At 36.5% G+C, this 15,438-nt stretch overlaps 1 protein-coding gene across 1 annotated transcript; it reads left to right on the top strand.

The window, feature by feature from the left end:
* The first annotated feature begins 12,960 nt into the window (after window positions 1-12,960).
* LOC146164818 (uncharacterized) lies at window positions 12,961-14,811 on the top strand. The gene is made up of 3 exons (XM_083381776.1): window positions 12,961-13,026; window positions 13,173-13,246; window positions 14,410-14,811. Exons 1-3 carry the CDS (start codon window positions 12,983-12,985, stop codon window positions 14,619-14,621), a joined length of 330 nt encoding a protein of 109 aa, XP_083237902.1. The 5' UTR covers window positions 12,961-12,982; the 3' UTR covers window positions 14,622-14,811.
* The last annotated feature ends 627 nt before the right edge of the window (window positions 14,812-15,438 follow it).

The following is a 15,438-nucleotide window of genomic DNA, read 5'->3' as shown; positions in this document are numbered from 1 at the left end:
CCCGTTATAGCTCAAAAGAGCAATACTTAATCTTGAAATTTAATAGGCTCTGCGGCCCATTAAATTATTTCAAGTGTCAATGCGGCCAACTATAATAAAATGTTGGACATCCCTGGGCTAACCCATGATTTTAGTTTTAGAAAATTATTTTATTTAGGCTCGGCATTGTTGTTATATATCGCCTTTTAATCCAGCGTTGCAAAAAAACATCACTTAAAAAAGCTTGCCTTGCTGAGGTGGTTTACTTTTATTAAGTAAAGGGCCGGGGTCCGTATGACCTCATATAAAATAGGAAAACAAATGATTATTGAAAAGAGTGGCAACATAATGTTCAGAATATTCAAGGTGACTAAACTACAAGAAAGCTCATTTAGATTAAGTTTGCTAAAGTTTGACATACATTTTTTACCGTCCGATTAGTAGTATTTTTACAAGACCGAAATTCCTAAATATTTTTTCTCTTATACCAGGTGACCGAATTCCAACCAAGGTCGTCAAAACTAGTCATTCATAAAATTTAGTTTAACGAGGGTCACAAAATAGGACCAGATTGTTTGCACGACTCTGGTATGTATTGCTGTGTAAGCTTAGTTGAGATTGCTAGCCTACGCATTTCTTCATCGGCTTGTAAACTTACAAGCAATTTTGTGTTATACTTGAGGGCTCTAGAATTAAAACGTTGTTAACCACTTTTGTGAGGTAATGCGAAAATTGGAAACGTTTCTGTTTACCGTGATACTCTCCTAGGTGCCTTTAAGCGTGTAAAGCAGGGGGTCACCAAACTTATTTATATATAAGCAGAGTAACTGTTCAGATCGGTGAGAGCGGGCCGGAGTATTACAACAATTCAAGATCGTGGGCCGGATTTAAAGTTTTGTTTCGAAGTCAATTGACTTTATTACTATCAATAAAAGAAAACTCCACAAAGTATTTTCTAAAATATTATTTTATACGAGATTTGTTAAATCGCTGCTTAGTTTAAAATTTCTTAAAAATTTCAGCTTCGATTTGCACCCGGTAAACTTTCAAGGATAAACTATTAATGACCTATTCTAGAATCATTTGGAAAAGATGGTGCGCGCCGTAATTTGCTGACCCAACTACATTCCGAAGTATTTTATACAGTTTATTATAAAGAAAGGCTGGGCATACGAATCGGCCTTTATTTTATTAAACTTCGTTTGTTTCCGTTTCATTGTAGGCTAATAGGCTGAGTTTGGCTGTTTTTTAGGCTAATTTTTTTTTCACGGCGCCATTTAAATTAAACAATTAAACGTCTTGAATAAACTGTTGCTGCCAGGCATTATATTAATTATAAAGAAGGTTCTTCCGACAATTATTTATTCTGTACCGACGTTTCGATAACCTATCCAGGTTAAACGTCTTGCTAATCGAAACTAATGCTATATTTATGCTTTCTACAAATTTTGTTGGTAAATGTTACGCGTTACCGCAACAATAAAACTATTAAAAAAGGATAATTTGTGTTAAAATTGATTTTTTGTGTGCTCACTTAGTCAATTGTTTGCACGTTCATTATGGTACGTTACCCTTTAATAACATTAACTTAATGTTACGCCTATTATTAGGAAGATGTCCTCTTTTCATCCCAAATTAGGCCATTTTTTTTTACTCAGGACATTTGCAAAGACCTTTTTAACAAGATCCTTGGTAATTCGGACGCATTTGAGTGGCAACTACTTTGAAGACGCTCGTGGGACGCAGTATTAAGACGTATACGCATTTGTTCAAAGTTGAATGACCAGTTTTGACGTACATTGTGATGTCATGTCAACCCATGGCATCACAATCTACGTCAAAACTGGTAATTCCGACCAAGCCAAATTTTCACGAATAGTTTTGTAACAGATTTCTGGAAGCTAAAAAGGCCCCGATCCACAGGTCTGTAAACGACGTTCGGAGAATCGAGTCCCTCCGTTTTCGACTTACCCTGTAATAAAACCTAGCCTACTTCTTAGCGCAGAACAGCACAGCATCACTACAATTAAAATACATTAAAATCTCTAGGAGGTCCTACTCGTTTGTCGGCGAACTCGGGTGTCAACAATTGTTTGCTTTTAACTGTTTTACGTCGAAAAGCTGATTTCGATTTAAACCTACTATTTTTTATTGCCGTGGCTGACATACGCACAAACCGACTTCAAGATAGATCATGAGGTCAAATAGTAAGTCACAAATCAGTTTACATTAATCCTATGTTGGCTTTTTATGTAAGTGGCAGCAGCAGGTTTTTCAAATGGAAACGAAAATCCACAATGTTTCCGCTGAATGGAGTAACTTTTACTTTAAGTCAAATTGAGTAGGCAATGGTAATCATTTAGCAATCGAAGACCCAGACATGGCGAGTCTAGCTATTTGCTGTTAAAATAAAAAACAGTTTTAAAATTGTTAGCCTACACCAACGCGAAAATAATCTGCCTTGTGAAAGTGAAAGCATAAAACACATTAAGTCATTATTAGAGCAAGTCAACTCCTCCCCCCCTAAATTTGGTAAACTCGACCGATTATGGTTACTATAAATCAACCGAAAACTAAACAAAAAACAACATATTACAAGCAAATTGTTTTAACAGCAAAAATGAAATAAGTCCAAGTCAAGTGTTTGCCCAAAAGACTTGAGTTATGCCAAGTCATTTGAAAACAGTGCAATTAAGTCAGGTCATTGACTTAAGTCGTTAGCCTATACATGACTGATACTTAAAGATATTTCGTATTTTATACCGATACCTGATATTTTGAGCAAAAGTTTTGAGATCAAATCCGATGCCAAATACGTGATTGCTATAATCTTTTAGGCAAGTGTTGTTTAAACGGGGTTGCTTTGATTGTTTTTCTTTGAGAAAATAAAAGTTTTTTTTTGAGAAATTGAACTTTAACTTACAAAAAACACAAATATTGACTAAAACACATACATTTATTTGGTATCGAATCGTCACGGATACCACCCTGGTGTCGAACAAGAACGGATACTACCTTCCGTAGACAACTTAAAATGAAGTACACGTGGTTAAAAAAATTGTTTTTTTTTAATACAAAAGAGTCACGTTTTTGTCTTTTTAACCTCTGCAATACATTTAATATCCTTACATACCGGAGTTGCCGACGATTAAAGCTAAGAGGTTTTGTAAACAATAGCTCGAGTTTTCTTTTGGTAAATGATTTACAAGTTTGTCTCGACATCCGTATCAATGTAATAAGGTTTAATATGAAGCTGTTACAATTGGTGACGTTTAACCTATTTTTCTGTCGCTTACCTGAAAGTATTTTTGTGTTGTTCAACCCTTTTTTCTTTTGCCGACGTCTTGCCGCATACACTCGTTGTTTAACAACACTTGATAAGGGGCGCGCCGGTTGTGTCTATATATACAGGAGAAGGCTACGTATGCTAAGGTCACAGCTTTACTGTTCCAAGCTTGTTGCCTGTAGAACAGTCGTTGTCGCTATTATTAATGAGGGAGAGAAGATGTTTTGTTGGACTTTGGTTTATCAGATAGAGGATATCTAGATGCGAGCACTAACGAAGACTACTTTTGTCAGCATTTTTTGCTTTGATTTAGTTTTTAACAATAGATTTAAGCAACTTTTCTAAAAATTTGCGGCGCAATTTAGTTTGCAAATAGTAAAATGGTTGTTTGTATTGTTGAAACAACGAACGTCCAACGACAATTTCCTAGACGTTTTTTGTACCTTATCCTGATTGAAGCGCCAGCAGAGTTTATGCTATAGTAACACTCAATAATTTGCTTTAATTTAGTCTTTGATTGTATTGAAGCAAACCCACATAAAAGTTTGGCGTGTTTAGTTTTCTTATGCCACTTTAAAAGGATTTATCGTGAGAATATTTGTTCAAGTTTAAGCAAATTGACATTTTGGGATAACCGTAAAAAATATCTATTAATATTAATTTGCTTTTGCGATAGTTTCTTGATATCTTCATCAGCGAAGCATGGACGCTTTAAACTTCAGCGTTTTCGTTTTACTGTTCAATGTATTGTCACAGAAGGTTGATGCCACTAACACTTCTACGCCATCTACAAATTACCGTAAGGCCCGGGCTCGGTAATTATTAACCATAACATTGTAAATATGGGCTTAAATGTGCAGATACGTTCTTTATCTGTTAACATTACAGTTTCTATTTGTTTTTTTGTTTTTTAACAATCAACACGGCATCGTTAGAAAAGTTTACAATTGCAACGTGTATAAAAAGGATAGTTTTGCTAAAACTTTTTTAAAGGCTATTTATATGCACCATTAATTTGTTACTATCTCTGTTTTATATTTTTGTGGTTGGCAGATATCGAAAACCCTCGGATCACCGTCGTGGATTTTAAAGTCTTTGTATCGTGGAAGACGCCAAGCTGGTGGTCAAAAAACATTACTTACAAGATCCAACTCTGGTAACATTTAAAAAAAAAATTATAACAAATTATGTGGTCTAATTTCGTGATACGTCGTATCCGCTTTAGCCAGACATTAAGTCAGTGTCTCTTAACCATTGCCTACCCTACGAGTTTTCATGAAATTTTCTCGTACCCCTGTCTACGATGGTCGACGGAAGTAAATCAAATTGTAATAATAGGAGTTAAACTCAGTGTATTTATAAATTACGTGTTGAATGCATGCATTAAAAACATGCTTGTATACTAATGGCTTTTTTGTTGTTGCTTTTCGTAATTACGCCTTGTTCACAAATATGCCCAAAGAGCGCATAATTTCACACTGCATGTCGTACGCCTGTTTTGGTGCATCCCACCAAGGGGTGTACCACCAAGGGGTACACGTACCCCTGGTTAACAAAACCTGCACTAAATTTGGCATATTCAATTTTCAGATGCGGATTTTACTTTTGACTACATAACCACAGTAATGGATTAGATAACCATCACATGTCTACATGTATCAATAACGAAGCTTTAAACACCTTTTTTCGGGCCACTATCACGCGGGCTGCGCATTTTTTACTGTCGGGTTAAACTGTTGTATATTTTATTGTTTCCCCGCCGCGCTACAAAAGGTAAAGGCCGTTTCATGGTTTTGTTGAGGGATGTCCGATACCTTATATTTCATTTCGATTCCGATACCTGAAATTCTAAGCAAAAATTGCGATCTGATTGGTTAAACCGTAAAGTAACATGGTTATGATTTTCAAGTCATTAGGCCGAAATTTGTTTTTTGCGCTATAGGAAGTTTATTTGTCTTCCATTTTTAATGGTATATTTTCGCCCTAGAATCTGACGGGTACAGATGCTATCATTGGGCACGGTGTATCGGATCCGATCCGTTAATATCGGACATCTCTAGTTTTGCTGCACTGGCTTAAATCGCTTCGTCCACACTGTTTTTTCAGCAGCGAATGCAGCCATGAAGCCTTATGGTCGACCCAGACGTGCAATTGGACCTTCCCGAACGAGACAACAACTTGTGAATTCGAAGTCGTCAAACTCACTTACAAACCGGGTATTCAAAGTATAGGCATTAAAAAAAGTCAAACTGTAAAACAGGCGCGGATCCTGGTTCACAAAGTTCAGTCATAACTTGACGTCACAAAGTTACGTCAAACGTAACGTCATAATAAGTTAACTTAAGAACACCACATAGTTCACTGGATTTGTTAAAGTTTTAGGTTTGAGAAGTGCTATACTTTCAATACAATAACTACATTACAAAGATGTTATAGATTCGCGCAAAGCTAAATAACGCCTTTAAATCGCTTAACTTTTTCAAATCGCTTAACTTTCAACAACTTTTATGGTGGAGCGTGCGACAAGTAGCACGACGCCTTTGGGCTTGTAATTATAAAATTCATTATGGCATGGTACCTGGTTAAGTATCTGGGTTAAATACATGGGTTAAAGAACAGGGGTAAGTACATGGAGTTGTAATTGGGTTAAATTATGTAGGGTTAAAGTACATTGGGCTATTCTCCCAAAACCGGGGTTGAACTAACTGGGGGTGCAGCACCAGCGGGGTAAGTGCCTCGTGGTAAGCACCTGGGGGGCAACCACCTATAGGGCAGTGGTTACCAACCAGTGGGTCGCAAGGGGCTGTCTGGGGATCGCCGTGTTGTCTTTTTTTCTATTTACGTAGCGACAATAGGCAAAAAATCCAGTTTGGGGGGATTGCCAAGTGCCCCTACCCCCTGGATCCGCTCCGGCTGTCCAAGCTTGTTTTGTTAAATCCTAGATTAATAGTGTTTCAAAAATTATTCGTTTCATTAATTTTTGTGTTCGTGTTTCAAAAATATTAGTTGCATTGATTTATGTTGGTAAGGTAAAGATGAATCGCCCTAACAGCCAAAACATGATTTAGAGTGAAACGACTGTTTGGCGTGGAACATTGTAACTATACCTGTATACCGAGGTTCATGGGTATCATTTTTTGTAGTTCCCTTCCGGATAAAGATCTGTACCTGTGCAGACTGCAAATGCTCTTCTAACGTAAACTTGACGGATCTTTTCGTGAATAAACAAAGTAAGTAAAGTGCAATAAGCAAAACTAAAAAAAAACAGTTGACGATATCTCAGACATACAAACGCTGTGTGAAATCAGAAAAAAATAACACACTTTAGTAGTATAGAAATCAAAGTTTAAAGAATGTTGTTTTTAGAAATGGTGTTTTTATGACAAGGACTTGACTTGCGCAACTAAAAACTTGGACTTTTTAACTTGTTATTAATTCAAAACGACTTAACTTGGACTTAAGTTATTTCACAAATGAATTGACTGGGTATTCCAAAGTGACTTATTTGCAACACTGGTCATATTATTTCGTTATTACAAAAGTGCCTGTTTAGTGCCTTTACAGTTGTATAGCTGCAGCCTTGTGTCCGCAAAGAGACGTTTTCGACTATACCGCGGGCAAAACTTACCTAGAACAAGGTTGTTGAGCGCAGCGGGTGACCGGCAAAGAACGTGCCAATCGTGACGAAAATATTTTGATAAATCGCGGTAAAGCCCAGCACCACAAGCGCTGGAAAGGCCGTAAATAGGAAATACGCTAGTGCCTATATGCCTTGATGGCACGCTGCGGTCAAACTGAAACACAGGAAAATGAAAATTCCCCATCGTGCCGTGGCTCAGACGATCACAGCGTTTGTCCGGACACCTTTACCGATTTTTGAATGAACAGCATTTGATTTGCGGTTACACTTTGATTTTCATCGGGATAAACTTTGCGTATACTATCTTATATTCTAATGGCAATTATTTTTGTGAAATAACTGATGAACTAGTTCTTTTTGTTTAATAGAGGCAATGTAGCCTTGAACTGCCACGTGACTTGCTATTTACAAAATTGCGTTTCTAAACTTTTTGTAGCATAGGTTACATATTTTAAGACACTATAAACAGCAACCTATTTTTCTGTTTCCGTGGAATTTTTACCACATATAATATGGTGGTTGAAGTCCCCAGTAGTGCGGTTCGTATAGTCTGCTTCACAAAGCGCTTTTTATTCTAGCCCTGTGTCCTTCTCGCCCTTTGGAGTTAGACGATAATTAAATATCTAGCCAAGAACACCCGTGGCTTTACACAATTGTAAATTATTGACAATCACTCTTAGCAAATACTTGATTTAATTTATATAACTGTATGACGTTGATTTTCTTCAACTTTTCACCTGTGACTGGTTGTTCTGATTAAGCGTTTTTCTAAATCGTACATTAGATGCAAATATAATTTGAAATGTTCCAAAAATCCTGAAAATTAGTAACCTTAAAAATACATAAATGACAAAACTATGCAAGGCGCCATATAGTGAACAGCTCGTACTGTATGTGTGTGTCAAAGTAGGTTACACATGTGGAATTATCATTTTGTAAAGTATATAGGACAGCATAAAAAGCGGACTTAACAGCAAAGGGGCAGTATCGGGCTTATGAAATTTGTACGAAATTAAATGTTGCATTGTAGTAGAAGTCGTCTCCCACTGAGAATTGGTTAACTCACAATAACAACTGGGTTAGTATGAAGATGCACATTGTCGCCGTGTTGTTAGGTCATTTTGAAATGAATTCAGTTGCAGTCAAGTCTTGTGTTAAAAAAAGTGCAAGTCGCTTTCATATCCCAGGCAATTCATTATTAGAGCAAGTCAACGCTAAAGTATTAAACTTGGTAGAATTGTTCGACTATGAGAAATAACTTAACCAGCCAATTGTTTTATGGGCAAAAATTGAGATATTTAAATATTTTTATTAATAGAATGCTTAATGAAAACACTTCATTTTAACCCGAGACATTTGTCCTTGAAAAACAGCGACTTAAATGGACTGAAATCAATTTATACCTTAAGTCAAGTCATTGAAATAAGTCAAGTCAGTCATCACAACACATATTACCGTGTGTCGTAATACATGTATTAGAACAATTGCGGATGAATCGCTGTTCATTCCCATCTTCTTAACATAGGCAAGTTCAGCGCACCGAACCTTACCGCAGCAGTAGAAGGAAATCCGGGATCCTTCTTAATCGTCTCTCGGATTCCGTCAATCCATTTCTTGCGTGAATTTCGTTCTGTGCAACACAAAGTCGATATCGTCAGGCTACCACAAGGTACAAAAGTATAGCCTATCATAAAAAGCTTTGGGGTGACGTCACAAAGTTAATCTAACGTGACGTCACAAAAGTTAATCTAAACGTGACGTCACAAAAGTAGTCTTTGGAACACCACACATTTCGTTCATTTGTTAAAGTCTTAAATTGGATAGGTGTTACTTTCAATACAGAAGCTATATTACAAAGATGTTATTGATTCTAGCAAAGCGAAAATAACGCCTAGCCAAAATTATAGTTTGCGAAAGTGCGATGAGAAATTTGATCTGCATTTTTTTCGTAAAACTGTGTATATATTGTTTTCGGCTTTATGAAAAAGGTTTTCTGGCCTCTTGTTTCAAACATGTTTTGGGGATCAAGTTTTTGACCTGTTAAACTTGCTTTGCGTGCATATCAGTAAACAGTAATGTCTTTATAATCCGCACGTTATACATTTTAAACATATTGTGTTTTTAGGCATGACTTGCGACAGCAAGAAAGCCAAATCTTTGGAATCTTTTAAACACTATTCCGAAGTTAAGGACGATGTAAGTATCCAACCATTACTTGGCGAGTATATAACAACCAAAAATATGATAACATAAACCTGATAAATCAAGAAAGTATTTCCTTCCAAATGAAAATATTTAAATCAAACTTTACTTATTATCGTTTTTTTCTGTGCTGCTGTTGTATTTTCTCCAGAAAAATTCAACACAAGCTTATTCGTAACGTACCACTGTGATTTTGGGCTAATGTGTACCTTAAGGCACACAAAGCAAGCATCTAATCCAGTGGTTCTTAACCTTTTTTCAGCTGCGGCCCCCTTTGGTAATTTTCCTATGCCTCGCGCCTCCCTACGAAAAACAATTCGGAATTTTCAATTAAACATCACTGAGATAACTTGAAAAAAGTGAAGTTGTTTGTAGGTCGCGCGGAGCGCCAAACAAATTGAGCTTTACCTGGTTGAATTGATGGCGCTAACCTGTAAATTCAGGAGGATTTTCGCTTTGGCACACAACAAATTGCTCGTGCTCGACACATTGATTTTACCCGGCTGATGGCATTTCCACAGTTGCAAGGCTGTGATGTCAAACGCAAAAATTAATTGCGTTATCGTGTTTCAATAGAAGTGACGGCACACAATACAATGGCAATATTGCCTAGTTCGATCGTTTATCTACATGTTGACAAAGCTGTAATTGATTAGGCCCTTTATACCTTTGACGATTGCAAAACATAAAATAGCACTCGAAGAGAATTTTGGCTAAAACGTAGACAACAAAAGTTGAAAACACAAGATTCGAAATTTTTTTTTTTTTTTGGCAGTTTCAATGTTGGCAAAAACAGAGTTTGTACAGCGCTGTAGGAGTGACGAAACCATTAGAATCATTGTAAAAAATTACATATTAACTTGGAGCTCGCGCCCCCCTAAGAATTGCTTGGCGCCCCCCCCCCCCCCTCCCGGTTAAGAACCGCTGATCTAATCGATTATGTTGATATGAATTTCAAACGATATACGAGAGCAAGTATCTCGTTATTGTGTTTCCTTTTACTCTTTGAGAGCCTTCCCCGAATACCTTATATCAGAAAACCTGCAAACATGTTTGCCGGGCACACACAATATAAATTAATATCTGAAAAGTAAACAATAATACTCGAACAGTGTAAGAGGCGCACAAGTTGTCATCTCTAACAATATATATCGTGCCGACCATGCTCCATGCAAACCAACCATTTTTAGGGTGGGTGGCGCTTTAAGTTAAAGAGCCCCTGGTTTAGATGCTTTTAAATGTGCTGTATATTAGTGTTTTGGTACTAAAGCTATTTAGAAAAGAGAGAAACTCTCCCCACCATCGGCCGCACATTGACAGCATCCTTGTGATTGGTGTTTAGCTAACCACCCAAACGAAAGCCGCTTGTTTTGCACCGGCAGCTAGAGCGTGGCAAACATGCCGGCGCTGGATGTAGGCTACAGTACTAAGAAACCGTTAAACGTTGACCAGTGGCAAAATCAAAAGTAGTAAAACACTCGGCTCGTATCTATGTAGGCAGTCTTACATGTCCAAACACTTGACGCACTGTTTACTCTACGTCTTGAGGTGTTTGTCGGAAGGGTTGGCCAATGCTTGGTCTACCAGCAAAATATTAGCCTACACCTGAAAACAACACGGCCAGACTGATAAGGCAAAGTAGCACTTTGTGTGAATCATGTTATAATCATTTTATGTTTGTCAAGGCGAAAACCACTGTTCGGGTTATTTGGGTAGCAAAGCTAATCATTTTTTTTATGTATAAAAGAAATTTAGGCATGCTCATTAGTGTTAAATAATACCTTAAGTGCACTTAAGAACCAGTTTCTAAAACAATTTACTGAAGAATTTTGGCAATAAAGTGATTTAGGCAGTTCATTTGACCTAGAATGGGCAAATTTTCTTTCATAAATCCTGAAAAATGTAACTTAACTCAATTTGTATAGATATAAAACATGCGTTACATTTATAAATTTAAAATGGATTGACTTGAACTTGGTTCGTAAAAGCTCTTGCATGGGATTTGAGTCAATTCGAAATTACTTTTTTATCTCATCGCGATGTACCTGTAAGGTTATGGTGTTTAATCCCGCACACAAACATTTTTAATGGCCATTGGTAGCAAGTGGATGGTATTTTACTTCAATCGATTTTATTCACAATACCTCATCCCCATTTATTGTATCTATAACGCCCGAAAAAACATCAATTCCAATTTTTACATGTCAAAGGCTGACTTGGTCATTTCCCAAATTGAAAAAACAAAACTTTGATATACACAGAAATGTTTTTTGCTTACTTTTCGGCACGCTATAGTTTTTATGTTAGAAGGCGGCTGTGTTTACATTCTGGTTTAATGTTATACCATTTATCAAGGTTTTTAAGGTTTGGCATTTATATTTAGGAACGGCAACCGCTGCTAATCACTGCATTACAAACTACTGTCATTTAATATATGAATGTTGTGCTTTTATTCCCCAGCTGAACTGCGACGACTACGAAAGTGGCGTTCTTCGCTATACGGTGTCCAACCTAACGCATGCCGGAAATTATTGCGTCTGGGCGTCCTATCTACCTCACGATACATATTATAAACCCAACGAGAGTCCCAAGAGCTACGCAACTGTAAATGTCCAGCACGTGCCAGGTTGCTGTTTGCTTTATCGTTAGTCAAATCTTTTCAAGCGAACCAATGTTTGTTATAAAAATGTGACTCCTCGTTCTAACGTTGGGTCGTGAATAGGGATGTCCGATAATATCGGAGCGGAGCCGATACCCGATGCCAAGTGGTAGTATCGGTATTCGTCCGATACTAGGGTGATATCATTGCCGATTAGATACCAAATTATTATCCATCGCAGCAATTATAACTTGAAAGGTAAATATATCGAACATTATAGTAGGTTAAAAACTGGAGGGGTAACTAAACTTCTGTCAAATTTTATCCTAAAATAGCCTGAATGTTTTAGAAATCGGTATTGATATCTCAGTATTGGACATCCCTAGTCGTCAAAGTTGTGTGCAGTGACTTGATCCCATAGTGCACTTAGGCCACTGTTTTCAAATAGTTTGACTTAACTATTTTAGAAAATATCTTGACCTTGACTTACGTCATTGAAGCAAAAATACGACTAAAGTATTTTGTAGATTAGCTTGAAGCAAAATACGTGGTTTGAAATGAAATGTTTTCATTAAACAATATTTTGTTAAATTTAGACTGTTTGCCCGATTTTTTTGCAAGTAAAACCATTTGACTTAAGTTAATAAAACAGTGCTCCAAACTAACTGAAATATTACATTAAACGAGTTGCTTTTTCGACAGACAATGGACTGGCATTGAAGGTTGCATTGATCGGGACGTTAAGTGTCGTGACAGTCGTTGGCCTTCTTTTTGCCTCCAGGAAAGCTGTCAAGAGGATAAAACGCTTCGGCTCTTTCCAGCCTTCAAAAACCCTGGTAGGACATTTGATTGTCATGATTGGCTTTTGCAAACTTGGGGAAGCCAACATTAGTTTCAGACAAAAAAGTGCTAAAACTAATAATAAACACATTCCACACCTGAAATGTTCAAAATACGTTAACAAACTCGTGTGGCAACAAAGAGCGAGAAATTTGTTCATGAATTTAACTTGAAGAGTGACGGACAGTGTATTTTTATTTTATTTTTTTATGAATAAAATGTGTCACAAAATGAATTGCCTGGAAAGCGCGGATTTGGATGATTTTTAGTTATTTAAGTTAAATATATTGGTAATAAATAAATAAACGTCGAAAAAATCCTATATATAGTTTTATGTTTTTAAAATTGAATCAACAATTATCAAATATATCCGAAAAAACAAAAACCTGTGTTTATTTTCTTGAAACAGCTGCAACTATTTGATGATAACAGCATCATGTACGAGAAAGGTGGGGATCCTTACAAGGAGTACCCTGTCCAGTAAGTTCAAACTGCATATTAATAAGCTGTAACACCCAATCGTGGATTTTGCTGTTCCGAATAACTGTGAAAAACTGTTAAAGCCACTTGCTTGCAAGAAGTTGTCAATTTCTAAACCGAATTTGATTCGAACGATATTCTTCTAGCGAAAACGTGGACAAGGTTGACTTCCAGTTACTGAGGAAAGAAAACGAATCACGCAACACTCAATTGAATAAAGGTAAACATCAAGAGTTTAACAACTTATGTATGCGGTTGTCAAAGTACAGCTTAGTAACATTTTTTTAGCAAATTAAAATTAGAATAATTTGAAGAGAACACATGTTTGAATAATCAGAATTGCTGTGTGCTACTTTACACCATTTGGCTGTACAAAACAGATGATACTATTCGTGCAATTAACAACACTAGCCATCAACATTAACGCGAGCATAAACATTCACCTATACTAGGCCACGAACTAATAACATTTTTAAATGTTAAAAAAAAAAAAAAAAAAAATTAATTCAGCTTTTTGTCTTTTTTCTGTCATTTTTATAGAGGCTTGCTATAACTATTTAAAATTCATGGCCATGAAGTACGTTTTTTTTGAAACATTTACTGCTTAAATATCAAAAAAAATCAATCATTTCATTATGGGACGTTGTATTATGTATGTAACTAAAAAAAACATGGCCACAGCACACGTTGTTTGAACATTACAAGAGCATGGAGCATATTTCAACGATAGTTAACGTGTTTTAAATATAAAAATACATTTAATTGTTTTTGCACTTTTTCCCTACGTACAGTTTGGGTTTAAATCAAAGTTTAATTTGACAACCCTGCTACAGACTGGTAACGAACTCCTCGCGGACCGGCATCGGATTTAACCGACGCATCACACACAGATCTTATTTCCAAACCTTTATTAATTCCAACATGATGGTAGATCAACAGTTCGTAATCTTTTTTCGTTTGGCTACCACAGCAAACAACAAATGAATACATTTTTATATTTACAAGTTCTTCAAAAGATATCAATTACGACCTACAGGCAAAATAATAAAACAACCGCTGAATATTATAACTGTATAAGACGTATGAAAATGTCTATTAATACAAAAAGGCTGACACTGCATTTTTGCGGTTAGGCAGTTAAAATTTAGAGTTTTATATTTTTGTTAAAACTTTCCTATCAAAACAGTCAAGTAAGTTTCTGTGACATTTAAACTGTGTAAAAGAACCAGCTGGTTAGAATTTGTCAACCCAAAATAATAAAATTGAAGAAAGGTATTTCGATGTTTTTACGGCACGCCTCCGAATCGACAAGTGCAATGATAAAGTAATTTTAGACCGTATAATTTCCATGCCGACGTGGCTAACACTCTATCCTCTATTCAGGTACCGTCACCGAAAACCCTTATATCCGACTTTCCACTGTATTTTCCTGTCTGCCCGAAACCTTCCTAACTGCTGAAACAGAAGACATTGAAACTTTATCTGAGTCCAGTTTATCCAGCCTTGTTGACGAAGAACCGCGCACTGTGATAGTGAATGGCAGAAAGTTCATCTTAAATAGTAAAAAACAAGGCGGGCAATACGCTACCAAATAGAGGACCTCTTTCTGTGTACAGCAATTAATGGCATTCTACATGTCGATGTTTTGCACCAGTAAAGGCGGCGTGTAAATACTTTTGAATTGTCTCCTTCAAAAGTTGTGTTTAACATTCCTCAAAGTTCACTGACTAAAATTGTAGTTTTGTTTAAACGATAATGTGTTGTATTTTCTTGTGTTGTTTAAGAAGGCCACGCTTATAAGTAACTGAAAATAAAACTTTTGCAAAGCCTTGTGATTTAGTTTGTAAGATGAGCCAAATATTCGCAACTTAATGACTGTTTGCACAAAAAACACAAAATGTAAACGTGAATATACTAAGACTTTTACGTTAGGGTGTTGATCGTTTGATCACTGATCAGTGTTTCTTAACCAATTGTTCGCAGTTCGTTTTGATTGTCTTACTTTCTTGCTCGATTACAAAAAGTTTGATGAAGAGAGTTGGACCACTAAAGTTTCGATGTTACAGTTAGACTCTCATGAGTCGCTTAAGCGTTAATAAACACTGGTTGGAAGTCATGTTTTCTGTCCTAAACCAGCAATATAGACAACACGTAGTTCATCTAAATTAAACGAAAATAACCATTGTTTTATATATTTTTATATTAAACCATGGTTTCTCAACCGTGATCCTCGGCCCCCCTGGAGGGGGGGGGGCACGGAGCGGTCATTCGGGGGCCACGGGCATAACTGTCTAGCTAGACATTACGAAAACCAAAGTGTCACTACTTTTAAAATTTACCAGCCAACTTAATTTTGTGTTTTTATTATGACTGCAAACCTTTCTAGTAACGTTTTGTAACCTATTTTTCTGA

Source organism: Ascidiella aspersa, chromosome 2, assembly GCF_963924565.1.
Source record: "Ascidiella aspersa chromosome 2, kaAscAspe10.2, whole genome shotgun sequence".
Lineage (NCBI taxonomy): Eukaryota > Metazoa > Chordata > Ascidiacea > Phlebobranchia > Ascidiidae > Ascidiella > Ascidiella aspersa.
This window is presented reverse-complemented; position numbering and strand designations above follow the sequence as displayed.